This window comes from Melospiza melodia, chromosome 16, assembly GCF_035770615.1.
Source record: "Melospiza melodia melodia isolate bMelMel2 chromosome 16, bMelMel2.pri, whole genome shotgun sequence".
Taxonomy (NCBI): Eukaryota; Metazoa; Chordata; class Aves; order Passeriformes; family Passerellidae; genus Melospiza; species Melospiza melodia.
The window spans coordinates 5,609,962-5,627,942 of record NC_086209.1 but is presented as its reverse complement, the minus strand read 5'-3'; the positions used below and the strand labels follow the sequence as shown (position 1 = coordinate 5,627,942).

Here is a 17,981-nt window from a genome sequence, read left to right as displayed (position 1 = left end):
GGCAAATCTCTGACTCAGCCTCGAGGAGTGACCTTGAGGGGTGTCCCCACCCAAGGGAAGGATCTTCACACACCTCAGGGAGGCATGATGGAAGCTCTCACTGTGCAAAAGTGTGACTGGCCTTTTATAGCATAAAGTGATTGACTGTCAGTCATGTGCATTTTTTAGATTATTAGTCAGCAAAGTATGCTTTGTGCTGAAAAAGGTGCGAGCAGCTCTTTCATTTCTTCTTCTCACCACTCCTGACTCTCACTTCCATATCAGAGTGCACATTCTGGCTGCTCCCAGCTCCATGTCTTGCCTGTCCTCATGGTTGGGTCTTAGAGTTTGGTCAAGCTGTATTTTTCAGCACTGAGAACAGCAGACCCTCCTCACTTGATCTTATCCCTGCTCAGCAGACCCTCCTCTCTCAGGCCTTCACTGATGAACCTGTGAGACAAATTTGCAGCTGCATAAATATAAATACATTAGGTGTCCCTGCTTAGGGAGAGCATCCTGCTGCAGCCAGGGACCAGCCTCAGGCAGTGGCCAGCATGTCCCTGCTTGCACTGCCAGTGCTCACCAGATTTCCTGTTGAAATCAATGTGATGTGGGTGTTTAATACCTCGTGGTGCCAGGCTGTGGCAAAGTTTCAGGTGAGAAATCACAGGCTGGAGGGCAAGTGCAGGTGCTTCATTCCTGAGCTCCCAGGGAGTGCCATGGCAGTGCCATGCCATCCCAGGGATGTGCCATGGCCACATCCCCCTCAAGCTCAGAGCCACAGCTTGCCCCTGGAGTCACTCACAGAAGTGAGGCTCTCCAGCTTCCTCCACAGCAGATGCAGGTACAGAAAATAATCTCAGGTTCCTGCTGTGTCTTTTCCTGCTTCAAGTGCTCATTTATGCTGCCTTGACTTTTTGGCCCTGCAGGCTCTGCCAGGCTTCCTGTTTCCCAGGTGCTTGAAGGGATTTATGACTTTTTTTATGGCTTTTGGAAGGCGTTTACCAAACTCTTTTGGCTGACCTCTTGGAGCTTTACCTTTAACCTGACAGCATTTACCATCCATTCTGGTTTTCTCATTTAGATGCAGCTTCAGCAGTTTAGATGAATGTCTTCTCATTTTCAATAGCCTCTTGTCTTCTGCAGTCAAGCCTTGCTTTCCTCCCTTTTGCCTTTATAGTATCCTCCAGCCAGACACTCCACGTCTGTTCTGGTGTCCCAGTGGGTCTCTCTAAATAGGCTCAGAACCTTCCACAAGTTTTTGTTACCCCTTTCAGTTTCTTCATAAAAACAGGTTCTCACTTTTGATGTAGTTTCCTTTTTGAAATTAAACACTTCTGCAGTGGATATGTTGACCACTGTGGAGGTGCTGGCTCTGGGGATAACTGGGGGCTGCCAGGGGCCAGCAGTGCCTGAGTGTGCAGCAGTGGGAGCTTCCCTAGGGAGGAGCAGAGCCCACTGCAGCCCTTCTGCTCCCTGGAATCCTCTGTGTGTGACCTGGAGAGGGTGAAATCATCCTGGCTGGGCTAGGAGAGGGGCTGGGCTCCCACCTCTGGAGCTTTACCTGCTCTCAGGTCCCAATCTCACCCCGTAAGTATCTCTGGAGCAGTGAGGGCTGGCTTACCCCATTTTCCTGCCTCTCTCTAGAGCCACTGTGGTTTACAACAGCAGCCTCAGGTCCTTGGAGCCCAGAATGAGGGTGCCATACCTGTTGTGGCAGTGTGCAGGGGGAAGAGGGGAGATATCAGGGAGGGAGCTGGGGTTAACAGAGGGGTTAACTCATCGGCTTTAGGGCTTGTACACTGAGTGCCCTGTGGCTTCTCTGCCTGTCCTCTGGGAAGGGAGCCCCTCCACAAGGTGGTGGGGGACTGTGATGGGGAGGGAATAGCCCATCAGTGTCAGGGCAGGCAGGGACTGCCTGGTGCAGGAGGCTTGTCAGAGCAGCAGGGACAGCGACCATGCCTGGGGCTGGCACAGCCTGGAGGAGAGCAGGATGGGCTGGGTGTTGGATTGATGCTGCTGAGCAGGGTTTGCTCTTAGTCCCTGTGGACTGCTCCATGGACATTCCCATGCCTTCCAGAGCCATGGGCACTGCACAGTGAGCCAGGCACCCCACTACACCTCCTGCCTTGCACAGGGGGAGTGGTGAGTGGGCAGCACAGCAAGCACAGGGGGCCAGCAGAGCCCTCTCCCAGGGTGCCAGCCTCTCCCAGAGGGCTCAGAGCCTGGGGGCAGAGTGGAGGTCACAGGTGCTGCGCCCCACAGAGGCTGCTGTGAGGCATCAGGCTGGCCCTGGTCCTGAGGCTGTTCCTCCTGCTGTTTTGCAGATATCCATGAATTCTACGATTTCACGCTGCGCTCTGCACCCGAGCAGTCTCCGAGCCTGGATTCGCGTTATGGCACAGCCAGGGGACAGCTTGGGGACAGCGAGCCCAGCTCCACAGTCACACCCAGAGAGCCCCAAACCCTGCCTGAGGTAAGAGCCACCCTCGAGGTGCTGCAGGGCCAGACCCTGCACACTCCTGTGCTGAGAGGGACTCAAGGGGCACAGGGGCTGCTGGCCACCACCCCCTTCCCAGCTCACATCCAGGCTGTTCCCACATTCTCTGTGATAGCTTGTCTCATTAATGAGGCAACCTCTCTGGTTCACAAGTGTTAATTGAATTACTCATAATGTGAACAGCTCCAGCTCTGGCTCCTGCTCTGCAGTTGCAGCTGGATTATTTGCTCCTGTCTGACACTGTCTCCCATGGAGGCATTTCAGCTCTCTGATCCAGCCACTTTTGATAAGTGAAGTAGGTTGAGTCTTTCAAGTTTCCCTTTTCAGGATTTTTTCCCAGCTCTCAGGTAACCTGTGTCTCTCTTATTTGCATTCTCCTCAATTTTCAACAGCTTTCTAAAAGATACAGCACCAGGTGGAGAGGCAGGAATTGGGCAGTAGGGTCTCAGTTATCTCAAAGGCACCAAGGTAAATAAAATTGCCTCATGTCTTTGCAGCCTTCTTTCCATCCCTCACTTACTGCCTCCATCCCCCACTCACTGATCTCCCTAATCTAGGGAAACATTTGTGCAGAAATGCCAAAATTCAGGGATTCCTCCTTTCAGTGAAATAACCTTATCAGATAAACACCATTTTCTGCCTCAGAGATTGAACTGGCTTCCCATCATATACCTGGGGTACTCCAAATTTAAGTGTCACACAGGGAAGATGGAGCTGAATGATATCATCTAAGGAAGAACACTTTAAAGGAGTTTGGGCATCAAGAACAAGGAGGACAAAACAGCCCACAATCACTGCAGGAGATATTTGAGTTCCTCTGACTCAGGAGCCACTTTAGTCCCATTATTTCTTGACCCCCTTCACATTGCCAGTCCCTCTAGTTAAAGTGAAACCTGCAACTCTAGGATGTGTTTAAGGACTAATTTTTAGTGCTGTTATGCCATAAGCAGTGGGATCCTGCTTTGGTTATTTTGGGTGTCCTACAGCCTTGATCCACCCAACAGTGAACTCTGCTGGCAATAGCCACCAGTCTCTGTGGCCAGGCCAGTTTATGAATTCCCAAGATTGAACAAGGGCATTGAAAAATCAATGTGGAAACAAGCAGGGAAGCAACTGTGGGCCTTGCACAGCTGGTGTGAGCAGTGCCCTGCTCCTTCCACTGTGCCCTGTCTGTGAGGGGAATGAAAAAAGCATCCAGTCGCTGGGCTTCCTGGCACTGACACCATCCAATCCCTCCTTCTTTCTCTAAAAAAATGTGTTTGATATGTCCTGTGTGGCTGAAACATGAAATGCAACCCAGCAATGGCACAGTCCCAGAGTCTGGGGCCAGCAATTCGTTGCTTGCAGTGACCCTGCTGGCCCTGGGGCCAGTGCCAGGCAGGCTGACATGAGATGGGGGATGCCCATCAAAGGCACCATGGGGAAAAGCTCCTTTTGGCCCTTCCAGCAGCAGAGCAGAGCCTGGAGGCAGCTGCCCTGCCCTACCCACGTGTGCCCCCGCTTTGTCTCGTTTCAGGGCTGCTCCTGGGACCGTGAGCAGAGGCTCGCCGCGGGGGACAGCGCTGAGGGGACGGCGCCACGGCTGGTCAGGGTGACAGCACGGCGGACAGAGGCTCCAGCCAGTGTGTGCAGCCTGGTGCTCAGCTCTCACAGCACCCTGCCCCAGGTGAGCCTCCGTGCGCCCCACGCCGCCTCCCGCCCTGCCTGGCACTGAGGGCCCGGCGCGGAGCCGCGCGCTCTCGGTCCCTCCCCTGGGGCTGGCAGGGCGTCCTCCTGGCTGTCCTGCCGATGCTCTCACCAGAAAATGGAGCTGTCACTTGTGCCAGGGGCTGGACAGCGCTGAAATCATCCCCTTGTCTCAGCAGTGGTGTGAGCCCTGAGGGCTGGGAGGGCAGGTGGATGTGGCGCAGGAATAACGAGGCTGCTGGAGCTGGAAATCCTCCCAGGCCCGTCCCTCTCGCCCCCGGCGCTGGCACGCTCCCATGTTGCAGATTTCCATATTTTTTTCTCCGAGCTCTTAAATGGCAGGTCCGTTCCTCAGCTTCCCGGGAGCTTTTCTCTGCTGTCTTATTTACTTGGAAACACCATTTATTTGGATGTGCATCGTAAAGCTCAGCCTCCACCTGGTGCAAGAAAATCCTTTGGGCTACGCATTTGAGGGGAGTTTTAGGGATGAGTTAAGGGCAAAATGCACTTTTGGGAAGGATGAAGTGGCCAGGAAGAATGGAGCTCACCACAGATTTAAAATTATATGAAAATGTTGTTTTTCTTGGCAAAGTTTGAAATAATGCTTGTTTGCTAAGTCTAAGTATTCTTCCAAAGTATTTTAAATACAAAAATTGCACTGCCTCTCTTCTGTCCTTTTTTAAATGTTTCCCTTCTTTTTCTGGACTGCAATAAAATGGGTAACACCCCATTTTTTTCTCTTACTGTTTAATTTCTCCTTTTCTCTTTTTTCTCTCTGCATTTTCAATCATTCACCATATCTTTTGCAGTTTTTGGAGGGTGAGACAGTGGTTTTCTGGATATGACAAGAAGATGAGCTTGGCTGCTGATTTCCATTTGCCAGTGGGTGGGAAACACCACCACAGGGGAATCACAGGGCAAAACCCATGAGGGGGTGAGAGCCTGAGCAATTGGGAACAGATTCTGTTGTGATTTTAAGGGATTTTCCTAACTGTCCTAGGCCATGAAGTACAGCAGCTCTTGCATCCAGCCCCAAATGTCTGGCTGGGTTGCAATGTCTCCTTTAGCAGCAGACACCTAGTTTTGATTGTAAGGCTTCATACAATGGGGAATCTGCTCTGTCCCTGGCCTGGCTGGCCTGATGATTATTTATCCTTCACATTAAAAATCTGTATTTTACTGTTAGCCTGTGTTTCTCTTGGTTTAGCTCCCAGCAGCAAGGAAATTTTGCTGCCTTTGTTTGCTAGGATGAAGGACCTTGGCAATCAGAATGTTCCCAACATGTAGGTATTTATAGATGCATCTAAGTTCCCTCTTAACTTTCCCTTAGATAAACTAAACAGATTGGCTTCTTCACTCGCTCGCTGTTGAAGCAGGTTGTTCCAGACCTGAAATAATTCCTGTCATTCTTTCCAGCCTCCTTCTTTCCTAGCCCATGGCAGCATGGGGCCAGTCCTTGGTGCCAGGTGCTGGAGCTTTAGGGGTCACCCCTTTGCAGGGGCTGCAGCTGCCAGCCCTGAGCAGGGGGTCACTGCCCTGAAATGGAGGAACATGGGTGGGCAGACTGGGACTCTGGGAGCTCTGTGCTCTGGCAGAGCTCTCATCTGCAACCTCCTCCATCCCAGAGGATGGTCATTTCACAGCATGGCTGCAGGCAGAGCAGGGAGCTGGAGGTGAAAAGCTGTGAGGATGGTAGTGTTCAGTGCCAGGTATTGCCATGCCTGTAGTCCTGCCTGAGACTTGGCTTTCTGCAGAAACCCAGCAGCTTTCCTGCAAACTGGAGCCAAGCAGTGCTGGAGAGCTGCAGCTCCTCTGCAGCAGCCCCTGTGCTGGGATGCAGAGTTCTTCATCACAGTGGTGAGCCTTTCCAGGATGTCACCTTCACTGCTGAATACAGGCCTGGCCCTGACAGAGGGAAGCATTTCCAGCAGTTCCCCAGGAGACTGGGGCAGGCTGTGCTGCTGGACCACAGCACAGGCCCCGTTTCTCCTCCTTCACTCCTGCATGAAGGCACTGAGGACACCTCAGCTCCTGCCAGCATCACATCCCGTGTCAGTTCTCAACAGCAACAGCGTGCAGGACAGCACCAGGGCTGCACAACACCTGCACACCCAGCTCCTGCCCTGCTCCACGGGGACTTGCTGCTTTCCAGCCTTCAGTGTGTGCTTTGTATGCCACAGGCATTTCCAAAGCAGGTTTCACAAAAATACCTGAGCTGGCCAAGTGCATTTGGAAGAACCAGGGAAGCTTTTATAAGTTGATGATAGTTAATGCCAGGGCAGAGGGGAGCACCTGCTGCCACCCTGGTGCCATCAGCCCAGGAATGAGAGCTCCAGTGGACACCCTGCCACTGATGAAAGGCAACACAATGAAGTGGCTTTTCCTACCTGAACTGAGTGCAGTTCCCTTCCTGCATCCAGCAATGTAAATAAGTTTTCCGTGGCCCTGGCTTTGTCCTCTCCCCTGCCCACAGCTCTCCACAGCAATGTTAACAGAGCAAAGGCTACCATGACCTGCTTCAGCCAGGAAGATGCATGACAAATAGATTGCCTCTCCACACAAATGCTTCCAGGAACAGGAAATTTCTGCCTGCTGGCAAGGATATGGGTGTGCTCTGAAGAGCCTTGCAGCGTGCAAATGGCTGCTACAAAGGAAGAGGTGCCGGTAAATACAGCAGCAACATGTGCTTCCTGTTGAGGCTTGGTGGGCTGAAACCATCTCTCCGTGGCAAAGTGGATGTTCAGCTCTCAACGGGGCAAGAGCAAAGGGACTTTGCCAGATAAAAAGCCCTGTTGGGGCTCATAGAGGCAAAACCTTTCCTGAGTTCTGGGGCTCGTGGCGGGTTTTATTTGCTGAACCCTTCACTTCAGCCTTTTCCCGAGCCCTGTGGTTGCCTCAGCAGGGCTGCTCAGGGCTCATGTGCTGCGGGAAGACTCAGGAGGACGCTCCTGTGCCGGTGTCACTCGCCTGCGCTCCCAGGCTGCCGACGAGGCTGCTGCCCTCCGCAAACGCCGCTCTCATCCTCCGTGCAGTGAGCTGCCAGCTGTAAAGATAAAGGAAAGAGGAACAATGCCGCTGATGAGCAGAGCTTTGCGCCTGCGAGGAAGCGCCGCTCTTCCCCTGCCACCCTCTCCTGCTCCCCAGCGCGGCTCCGCAGCCGCTGTGACTCCATCCCTGTCACCGCCAGTGCGGGGCCGCCCCTCCGCCTCCGAGCATCCCTCCCGCCTCCGAGCATCCCTCCCTCCCCCGAGCATCCCTCCCGCCCCCGAGCATCCCTCCCTCCCCTGAGCATCCCTCCCGCCCGCCCGAGCATCCCTCCCTACCCCGAGCATCCCTCCCGCCTCCGAGCATCCCTCCCTCCCCTGAGCATCCCTCCCGCCCCCGAGCATCCCTCCCTCCCCCGAGCATCCCTCCCGCCCCCGAGCATCCCTCCCTCCCCTGAGCATCCCTCCCTCCCCTGAGCATCCCTCCCGCCTCCGAGCAGCCCTCCCTCCCCCGAGCATCCCTCCCTCCCCCGAGCATCCCTCCCGGCCCTGAGCATCCCTCCCGCCTGCCCGAGCATCCCTCCCTACCCCGAGCATCCCTCCCGGCCCCGAGCATCCCTCCCTCCCCCGAGCATCCCTCCCGCCCGGCCGAGCATCCCTCCCGCCTCCGAGCATCCCTCCCGGCCCTGAGCATCCCTCCCGCCCCCGAGCATCCCTCCCGCCCGCCCGAGCATCCCTCCCGCCCGCCCGAGCATCCCTCCCTACCCCGAGCATCCCTCCCGCCTGCCCGAGCATCCCTCCCGCCTGCCCGAGCATCCCTCCCTCCCCCGAGCATCCCTCCCGCCCGGCCGAGCATCCCTCCCGCCTCCGAGCATCCCTCCCGCCTCCGAGCATCCCTCCCGCCTCCGAGCATCCCTCCCGCCCGCTCGAGCATCCCTCCCGCCCGCTCGAGCATCCCTCCCGCCTCCGAGCATCCCTCCCGGCCCCGAGCATCCCTCCCTACCCCGAGCATCCCTCCCGCCTCCGAGCATCCCTCCCGCCCGCCGAGGCGTTCCTCAGCTCACAGCTCTGCCCTGCCTCGGCTGACAGCTGACACGGAGCAACAGCAGGTCCTGATATGATGGAGAGTGCGAGGAGCTGCCTCAGAGGACAGGCATCCCCTGCGTGCCCCGCAATCCCCGGTGAGCAGAGCAGGGGTCACTGCTGCCCCGGCTGTGTGCGGGGTGTGCGGTGCCTCTGAGCCTGACAGGGCCGGTCTGCGCTCCAGCCCGGCGGGGCTGAGGCCAGAGATACCCCGGTCCCGTCCCTGTGTCCCAGGGAGGGCACGGCTCCGGCAGGAACGCCCTGTCAGGATGTGAGCCCTCTCTGCTGCACAAGATGCATCCGTGTGTCCCTAACCCACGGCTCGAGTGCCACACAGATCCATGGAGCTCCCTGGGGCATTTGGCAGAGAAAGGCGAACTGTGCCGCCGGCGTGGCGACTGGCTGCCTGCCTCTCCGTCCTTTTCTCAAGTGTTTTTTCCTCTTTCCCAGTGTGCCTTTGGCCGGGCCGAAAGGGCGTTCCCGTGCCTGCACCTTTGCCGGGCGGGAGCGCAGGGTCACGATGGGATGGGCGTGTGGCAGACGCTGGAGGTGCCGGCTGTGAGCTCCCCGCTCCCTGCCTTGGCTGCATTCTCACCGCTCTCCATTTTCTGTGTGAGATGCAGGAGAGGGGAAGCACCACGGAGCTGTTTGCTGTTGCGAGGAGCGTCAGGGAAATGAAGCAGATCTCTGGTGTGGGCGAACGTCTGACAGTGAATGCAGCCCCAGCAAGAAGCCCCTGTCAGGCTGCTCGGTTGCATGTGCCCTGCTGTCCCCACCAGCCCATGTCCTCCCTGTGGGCTGACTGGGCAGGCAGCTGAGGCCATTGCTGCAGGTCAGACTTCACCAGGCCTCTGCTTTATCTCGACCTGAGCCCATCAGCATCAGCTCTGCAACCCCAAAATCCCAGGAAATGGCCAATGCTCGAGCAATGGGACCACAGAAACAACCAGCTCCTGGAGGAACTCTCCCCTCCCCATTGCATCGCCATGCAAAAGGGAGAGCGTGTTCATTTTAGGAGAAGCAGAGAAGAAAAGCAGCAACCCCCAGCCCAGAGGCTGCTGCCCAGTGTCACTTGAGCCACTTTGTGCCCAGAGGTTGCTTCAGGGCATTCAGATGCTCTCCGGCGATTTTGTGTTTTGACACTGCAGCTGCAGGCTCAGAAGGCAAAGTGCTGAACTGCAGAGGGTGTGTGTCTGTAGTAACACACACACACTGAACAGCAGGACACCCAGCTGGGCAGCTGTGTCCCAGGGAGGCTGCTGCTCAAAGAGGGGGTCAGCAAGGGTTGTGTCAGTAGGAGCTGTCACTTCAGTGGACATTTTGGGGTTGAATGGCCTCAGCTTTACTAGAGGCTCTTGCTATTCCTGCTGGAGAGATGGACATCCTTTGACTTCAGTTCTCCCAGCTCAACATCCATCTTCAGCAAAGGATGAAGAAGTCAGTAGAGCCACCAGGCTGTCAAACCGAAATCTCATGCATGGTCACCTATTCCTACTCTACTTGGAGACTTCTTGTCTAAAACCAGCAGCAAAAGGAAGATCCGTGCAGACACAAGGTGTTTCTGGCTGTGCAGCGTAGGAAAATCTTGCTGGATGTGGTGTCTCCATTCGCCCAAGTCATTGTCACTGTTTTGAAGGTATTTGGATGGCGTGAGTGCATGCAGCTCTCCCCATGCAGTGGCAGAAAGGGAGCAGTGAAGGGGAGGCTCTGGGGAGTGTCCCACAGAGAGCCATGCTCCAGAGCCAACCACACAGGCTTGGAGTCCGTCCATCCATCCTGCCTCCAGATCAGAGCTTCAGCTTTGCCTCCATGTAGTGTCTGTGTCTGTCTGTCCCCAGGGGAGCACAGCTGCTGGAGAACCTGCACACTGATGAGATCCACACTCAGGAGTTCCATGTGCAGCTCTGAAATCAAGAACCAAGACCATTCACAGGCATCTCCAGCAGCATGGGGACTGATCAGGGGCCAGCCCCATCGGTGTCTTGGCCAGGAGCTGTGAGCTCCTGCACTGCCTCTGCTGGGTCTCTGCTCATCAAGTTTCCCAAATGTGCTGATGCAGGGTCCACACAGCAGCACCAGGTTCCTCCTTCCCTGCTCTGCCTCGTCAGGTGATTGATTGGCCACGTTCCTGCTGCAAGCAAAGCAAAGAGCTGGAGCCTGTCTCCTGCAGCACAGACCCACCAGGGCTCAGGGAACGTGGAGCCAGAGCTTGGGATGTGCCACCCTCTCCTCCACCCCAGCACCTCAGGAGGGTGAGGACAGATCCCCCAGGTGCCTTTCTGTGAAACAAACGAGCTCTCCTCGCCATTTTCATAGAAACAAACCAAGCTTGAAGGCAGAGCCTGGCAGGCCAGCTGCTTTCTATCTGGAGTGCTGGAGCTGGGGGAACGTCACTGAATCTTAATGGCATCAGGCTGGACAGAGATCAGGATTCTGGTGGCAGAGGCAGTGCTGGCACTGTTATAAATAAAGCAGCCACGATAACTGCTCATGAAGGTTTATGGTCTTTAGGATTGGGAGGATCAGTATCAAGCTACGCTGAGAGATGTATTATCCTCAGCACTGGTAGGAGCTGGGGGAAGTGCAGGGGGAGGACAGTAAATGAGCGTGGGTTTGGAAATCATCCCTCTTGTGAATCCAAGCGTGAGCCCTTGGAAAGGTGCTCTGTGCTGTGTGCTGCCTCCTCTTGCCTTGCTCAGGGAGGGTTAAATCGTGCGTGGCTGCAGCAGTGGCTGCATTTCAAACCAGTCCCTGCCCTGTTGCAGGAAGCAAAGATTCACCCCAGGGCAGCACCTGCGCAAGCCCTGCAGGCACAAAGCACCTTGTAGGAGTCTCGCTGCCATTGCACCTAAAAATTATTCCAAATATTGAGGCTGAGGCAAAGCCTCCTGCAGCCTGTGGCCTGGATAGCTGTAGGGGCTGGCACTGCTCAGGTACACCAGTCTGTGCCCAGAGCGCTGGCATGGACACCATCCTGCCTGGCCAGCACTGCTTGCCCAGCCTCACCACCAGCTCCCCACCTGCACGTGTGCAGGAAACACGGCAGTGTCCTGCCAGGCTGGCCCCCCTTGAAGGGGTATTTTTAGACCAGATCATTTCACAGCCTGGCCTAGAGCAGACTGAGGGAGGAGCAGTGGAGAGCAAGGAGGGGGAGACCTGGAGCTGGGTTTATTGCAATCCCGCTGTTCATTCCCTCCCCTCGGTACAGGCTGCACAGCTGTTTCTCCTCTGTGCAGGGGTAGGTTTTGCACAGCTGAGTCTCGTGGGGTGTTTCTGCAGGAAGATTTCGTAAGCTTTAGTGCTGTGCTGCTGTGGGAGCGCTCCTGCCTTCCTGATCTGGCCTAGAACAGGAGTGGGGTGCTGAAACACTCTCCCAGCCGCCTGCTCTCCCTCACACCATGGCCCTGGGGGGAGCTCAGCCCCGCCGTGTGCTCTGGCACTGTGGGTGTCCAGGCCCTGCGGCCTGACCGTCCCTGCCTAAGCCCTGCACTCGGGCTGAGGGGAGCTGGCACATCACCCTCAGCACCGCCACCCTCCAGGGCTTGTGTTGCTGGCGTGTCGCTCGTGAGGAAGGCAGGGCTGTGCCTGCCCTCAGCAGCGGCTCCTCAGCAGCGGCTCCTCATCCCGCTCTGAAGGTCACCTCGGGGCTCCCGAAGCGGCCGTGTGGGGACGGGCGGGTGGCGGCGCTGCGCCTTTAAGAGGGCCCCGTGCGCGGGCCGCGAGCCTGCGGCACGCGCGCTGATTGGCCGGGCGGGCGGCGCGCGCGTTGGGGGCGGGGACAGCCATTCACAAATTTGCCAGCGGCTCCTCCTCCCTTAAAGGGGCAACGCCGGGCCGGCCAGGCGCGCTCCTCCCGTGCACCGCGGGCACCCGTGGCTCCAGGGGACGCCGGCACCGGTTTGTCACCCGCGGCTGGGCAGGTTTCCCCGGCGGGAAGTGTGTTCTGGGGCAGCACTGCCCGCATGAGGCAGCAGCATCCCTGTGAGTCACTGGCCGTGGGCGGTGGGAGGTGCGGAATGGGCTTTGCTCCATCTGGAAGGGGCAGATTGGAGCAGGGCTGGCATGGGGAAAGGGGGAATGCGTGTTCCCCACCTAGTTCCCCTAATTGTTCCACAGGCAGGGTGGGAATAATCGAGGAAGGGACATCGCTGAGTCCTGGATGGGAAAGGTCCCTCTGGGCAGGTTTGTGATGCCTGGTCTGGGCGGATCTGCTGAGCCCTTTCCTCCCTGTCCGAGCCCAGTGTTGACCCACTCCAGGAGAGAGCCTGTTCCTGCAGGGATGGGCTGGTGAGGAGCCCTGAGAGTCAGCCCGTGGGGCTCTGTGGCCCCAAGGTCATTTCAGCTCAGGCAGAGGCAGCCAGGAGATCTGTACAGCCCGGGCAGGGTGTGTTTGGCTCCCGCTAAGGCTGATGTATGTGACCAGACCCAGAGACAGCTTGGGACTGGTGAAGGATGCAGGGAAACAGGATTTCTGGTGATGTCACACTAGGCACAAGCCTATGTGGTACAGTACCCAAAAAATAGCAACCAATTCTCTAAAAGACAGTGAGACTTCAAAACACGTTGCTGTGACCCTGGTGTGGAGTGGTGAAGTGGTGCCCTGGTCACAGTGTCCAACCTTCCCTCTGCTCTGTCATTTCTGGAGGAAATGAGGCACGCACAGGAGTGGGCACCACGGGCTGTGGGTAATTGACCCAGCGCTGTAAATGCCGAGCCCTGCGGCAGCAAGGCTCCCGCTGCTGCGGAGGAAAATGCATCTAGGCAGCCACAGCCAGCCCGTGCCTCCAGTGCCCCAGCCCAGGGCAGCAGCATCCCTGCCAGGGATGGGGAGAGCAGCATTGTGGGGCTGTCAGGAATCCCATACAGCCTGATGCATTTGGATGTTATTAAATAACGCCTCCAGGCTCTCCTTTACAGGCAGGGAGCCTGAGCCCTGCTGGAAGGACCTGCTCAGGTCTCCATCACTCCTCTCCCCTCCCCAGAACACCATGGAAGATGTTTAGTTGTCCATGATGTGAGTTTGCAGAAACCAGCCAATGGTGCCTATTAAAGACTCCTGTGCCATTGCTGCCACAAGCAAGGGTGCAGCAACTGGGCAACGTATCAGGGATCATTAATAGAATTAAAATGGTTTTGCCCTGGAGGAGAATAATTTGTTGGGCATCTGCCCTGAGAGTGCTGAGAGCTCTTGGTCCCTTGGCATGGCTGGTGATTATTATCCCAGCTGCACCTTTCCAGTGGGAATTGCTGCTGGTGGCAGGAAGGAGCAGCCATGGAGTGAGATGTTTCTTATGCTGCCCCTTCGCACCCAGCTGTGAGTGCACAAACCCTCCAGTGCTCACAGGAGCCTGCAGCCCTGTTTGCCCACAGCAGCTGTGGTGCACCCAGCCCTGCAGATCACCTCTTCAAGTTCCAATTGAGAAGCCCCAGGTCCAGCAAATGGCAAATTCCTGCTGGCTGGGGTCTGTGTTAGTGCTGAGGAACTGACTGTCAGACTGAGCCAAGTTCAGCTGGTCCCTCTCTTTGCTGCTCATCTCCTCCTAGCCTGCCCACACAGACACATTTCCCTGGGCTGCATGTGTTGGGTGTCTTTTTGCAGGTGATTGTGATGGAGAAAGGCACCTCCCCCATGCAAAACTGTCCTCCCCTTGTTCCTGAGCATCCCCAAAGCCTCCCTGTCTGCAGCCAGGCTCAGAGCAAACCTGAGGCTTTTGTTCCCCTGGCAGGACCCAGCTCCTGTTGGGTGACAGTCAAGCCCTCACGTGGCTGCTGTTTCTGCAAGGAACTGGCTGCCTTCAGCCTCTCCATCCTCCCACCCCCTGATCCTGGCAGGGTGTAGGTACAGCCAACATCCCCCATTCTGGCAGGGCTGTAGGTACAGCCAACATCCCCCTGCTCCTGGCAGGGTGTAGGTACAGCCAACATCCCCTGCTCCTGGCAGGGTGTAGGTACAGCCAACATCCCCCATCCTGGCAGGGCTGTAGGTACAGCCAACATCCCCCATTCTGGCAGGGTGTAGGTACAGCCAACATCCCCCTGCTCCTGGCAGGGCTGTAGGTACAGCCAACATCCCCCATCCAGGCAGGGCTGTAGGTACAGCCAACATCCCCCTGCTCCTGGCAGGGCTGTAGGTACAGCCAACATCCCCCATCCAGGTGGGGCTGTAGGTACAGCAAACCCTCACACTTGCCTTCCTCTTCCCGCAGGACTTGATGCGAGAGGAAGGCAGCGGCAGCAGGGGCTGAAATGAGGTGACACCAGACCAAACCTAGCTCTGTGTTATCTCTGTGCCATCTCTGTGCCATCTCTGTGCCATCTCTGTGCCATCTCTGTGCCTTGTAAATAGCATCATCTCCGGGGATTTCTTGACACTTTGCTGAAATTAGCACCTGAAAAAAGAGCAGCTGCCAAAGCAGAATTTAAACAAGACGGAGAATACCGGGAGGAAGAGGGTAGAGAATGAGAGAGCTCTTGAATACTTCCCTCCATGCAGGCACCTGCCTGGAAATCAGCTCCCATCTCCTCTAGGCCTGCTCAAAGCTCACATTACTGCAGCAAGATGCCCACAGCTGCCTCAAGGGCTGGGCACTGTGCCTGCCCTGCCAGCCACAGGCCTGGCCCCCAGTGCAGGTGCCCACTTCACTTGTTCTCCCAGCAGAGCCACCTCCAGTTCCCAAAATGCCACCACTCACTAAAAGAGGCTGGAGAAATACAGAGTGTGGATGCCCCTGGCCAACCAGCCCTGGCCTCCTCTTGAGCTTGATCAGGTATCCCAGATCCTGTGCAGCATCAGGGAACGTTGCAAACAGGCAGCAGCAACCATGGATTGCTTTTTTCCCTTTTAATTGAGGTTAGCAGGTGGCACATGCAGTTCATTACAAATGCACAGGAATGAAACAACTCTCCTGGCAGCTAAAATGGGAAATGTGGGGTTTGGGATGGGGAGATGCAAGAAGGTCAGGAAGGACTCTAAAGAGCTGTGGCAGCTGAGGCACAAAACCCCTCTGTTTGCAACTGGCAATGAGGCACTAAGAGATAAGAGAAGTGGGGGAAGTGGTGTGGGGTGGAGGCTGTAATTCTGGCCCTCCAGGGCTGGCACTGAGGGTGCTTCCCCTGTGGGCACGGATGGCTGTGAAGGCTGCAGAGCTTAGGGAGGACCTGACACCTTCCTTGTGGAGGATGCACCAAAAAAAAAAAAAAAGGAAAAAAAATGGGAGGGAAAAAAAATCAAATCAAATGCTTCTCTTTATTGTTCACCCAGCTCCTTATTAAAGCATATTTCTCTAACAGCTCTTGTCCTTTGCTTCTGCACTTCCCACCTGAGTGAATACCTGTGTCCTTGCCTGCCCCATCCCAGGACAGTGACAGGGGATGTGTCTGGGGCAGGGCAGCTGTGAGCAGCTGGGGTGACAGATTCTGCTTGTGCAGTTCCCTGGTGCTCTCCTCACACCCATCAGCCTCTTGCAGACTGGGGTTCCTGCCTGAGCTTGGCCCAAAGACGGCTCAGGGAAGGCCATGGCAGTGGAGATGCCTCACTGGTGGCCGCTGCAGGGTCCCTGGAACCTGACCATGCTGTGCCGTGCGGGAGCCACAATGGGAAGGAGGTTTGCAGTGGGGTGGAGCAGTAATTAGCCATGCCCAGGTACTGAGCACATCTCACTGATGAAGTTATCTCAGAGGTGCCAATGAGTGGAGAGCCAACAAGGCATTCGTGTCCTTTTGTTCCCATGGGGGAGACAATGGCCACCTGGCCTTTTTTACAAGGCCTTTTGCTCTACTTTGGTGCAGCAACCCTCTATCTCAGCTTCAGTCTGGCCCCAGTCCCTCCTGCCATTCCCATCTGATGGCACAAGGATGGCCCCAGTCCCTCCCTCCCTGCTGGCTCTATGGTGTGAGAATTAGGTGGAAGATGTGGAGATAATCCTAATTTCTTAAAACCTGAAGTGTAAAGTTCTCTCTTAAAGCCAGCACTGCACACCTTTCTGCCGTGCACTCAAACACAGTTTTTCATTGATTAGTTCAGAACAAGCTTGCTTTGCATGCAGGCATCCCACACTGCCCTGCCCTGCCCTGGTGAGCTCCTGGGCTCTGCAGTGTCCTGTGGCACTGAGCTCTGCAGTGGAAACACTGTCTGGTGTGCAGCCATTGGCTTCATCTTGGTGCACGTCTTTGGTCAGTGCCACAGTGCCCCTGGGGCTGGTCAGTGTCCAGAGAGAGCCCAGGGGAGCGGCGGGGTGAGCCAGCAGCAGGGTGAGCCCCACCTGTGGAGCTGTTCCTGAGGGCCCAGCAGCACTGCTGAGCTGTGCTTGGGGAGCACAGGTGCTCTAAACTTGCTTTTCCAGGGACATTATGACTGTCCTGAGCCTGCAGCAGGGATATCTCAGTGTCTGAGCCACTCCAGCACCCTGTGGCGTTAAGCCACCCTGTGATTGAGGTGATGTGAGCGGCCTAGAGACAGTGACAGGCAGTGCTGGAGAGCACAGGTGCTGCACTGCGCAGTGGGGAGCATGGCACTTGGGGGCACCAATCCTGATTATGGGGTGTCTTCTGCCCCCTCCCCTTCACCCAGAAGCAACCATTTCACTTGGCTGCTTGGGAGCAAGCCCTGCAGGAGCACCTCTGTGTGCAGAGGTGAAGTGCAGAAGTAATTTTGTACTGCAGTTTAAAGAGCTGAAGGAACAGGGAGTGGGCAGGGGCATTTATCTGACCAGCCATCATGCACTTCCTCCTCTCACAGCCCTGCTCCTGCCCAGGGCCATGTTACCGACCTTGGAACCTGAACTGAGGTGTTGCACCACCACATCTTGTGGCTCATCTTGTGGCCCCCTCCTGCTTGTGTACACAGTGCACAGTTCATTGCTCTTCTACATATTTATGTATCCTTCTACATATTTATGTACCATTTCTTTAAAATAGTTTTTCACCCACCCTAGTGTTTTTTACAACCTTTGAGCATTAAGAGGCGTGGTTCAGGTTCTAAATGGTCAGATGTGAGGGTTTGTAATGGTTTTTATCTCTCTCCCCATCAATTTATCTGGATGGCTCTTCTGAACTTCTTCCAGTCCTGCACTTCTTTGCAAGTGGTGAAGGACTGGTGTAATAGTAATAGAGCTGCACTGGGAGCAGCACCCCTGCCCTGCTGCCCCAGCAGGCATTTCTGCTCTGCTTTTGCCATCCGCTGATGGCAGTAGGTGGAAGGCCCAGCAAAGGCCTTCTATAAGGGGTTTGTATACCCTCAGTGCACCTGTGGCTCACGGGGCAGTGGCAGCGTCCCCAGGGTGCTGTTCTGGATGCAGCGCATGTGGTAACATTTCCAAAAAAGCAAGGTGACAACTGATGCAGAGGTGCTGCTACCAGCCTAGTGACCAGCTCAGATCTGGAAAAATTATTTCCTATTCCAGTGCAGCCGGCAGCTGGAGCAAAGTGAGCCCCTTTTGGCGTCCATCACAAAGCTGGCAGGGCTGCCACAGCCGCGCGGGGCGGGAGGAACCCAGCGCTGCCCAGGGGCTGCCCGGTGCGCCGGGAGACGGCTGGGGGCAGCCGCAAGGTGATGCGTGAGGAGCGCAGCATCCTGCCATCCTGCCCCTTCCCGTGCCGCCTGCGCGGGGGCGGCGCGGCCGGGGCTGCCCGGGCACCGGGAGCGGGGATGGGAGCGGGGCTGAGCCGGGGATGAGCGTAGGGATGGGAGCGGGGATGGGAGCGAGGATGGGCGCGGGGATGAGCGTGGGGATAGGGCTGAGCGTGGGGAT

General features: G+C 56.4%; 1 protein-coding gene across 6 annotated transcripts in view; it reads left to right on the top strand.

The window, feature by feature from the left end:
* DLG3 (discs large MAGUK scaffold protein 3) overlaps positions 1-17,981 on the top strand; it is an 80,166-nt gene that overhangs the window by 7,483 nt on the left and 54,702 nt on the right. For 5 of the 6 annotated variants that reach the window (XM_063170452.1, XM_063170453.1, XM_063170451.1 and 2 more), the window contains exons 3-4: positions 2,307-2,455; positions 3,996-4,145. In XM_063170452.1, the coding sequence (XP_063026522.1) occupies positions 2,307-2,455; positions 3,996-4,145 (299 nt within the window). Of the gene's footprint in view, positions 1-2,306; positions 2,456-3,995; positions 4,146-12,170; positions 12,214-17,981 lie in introns of those variants that run through there. The other variant, XM_063170459.1, reaches the window with a different exon arrangement.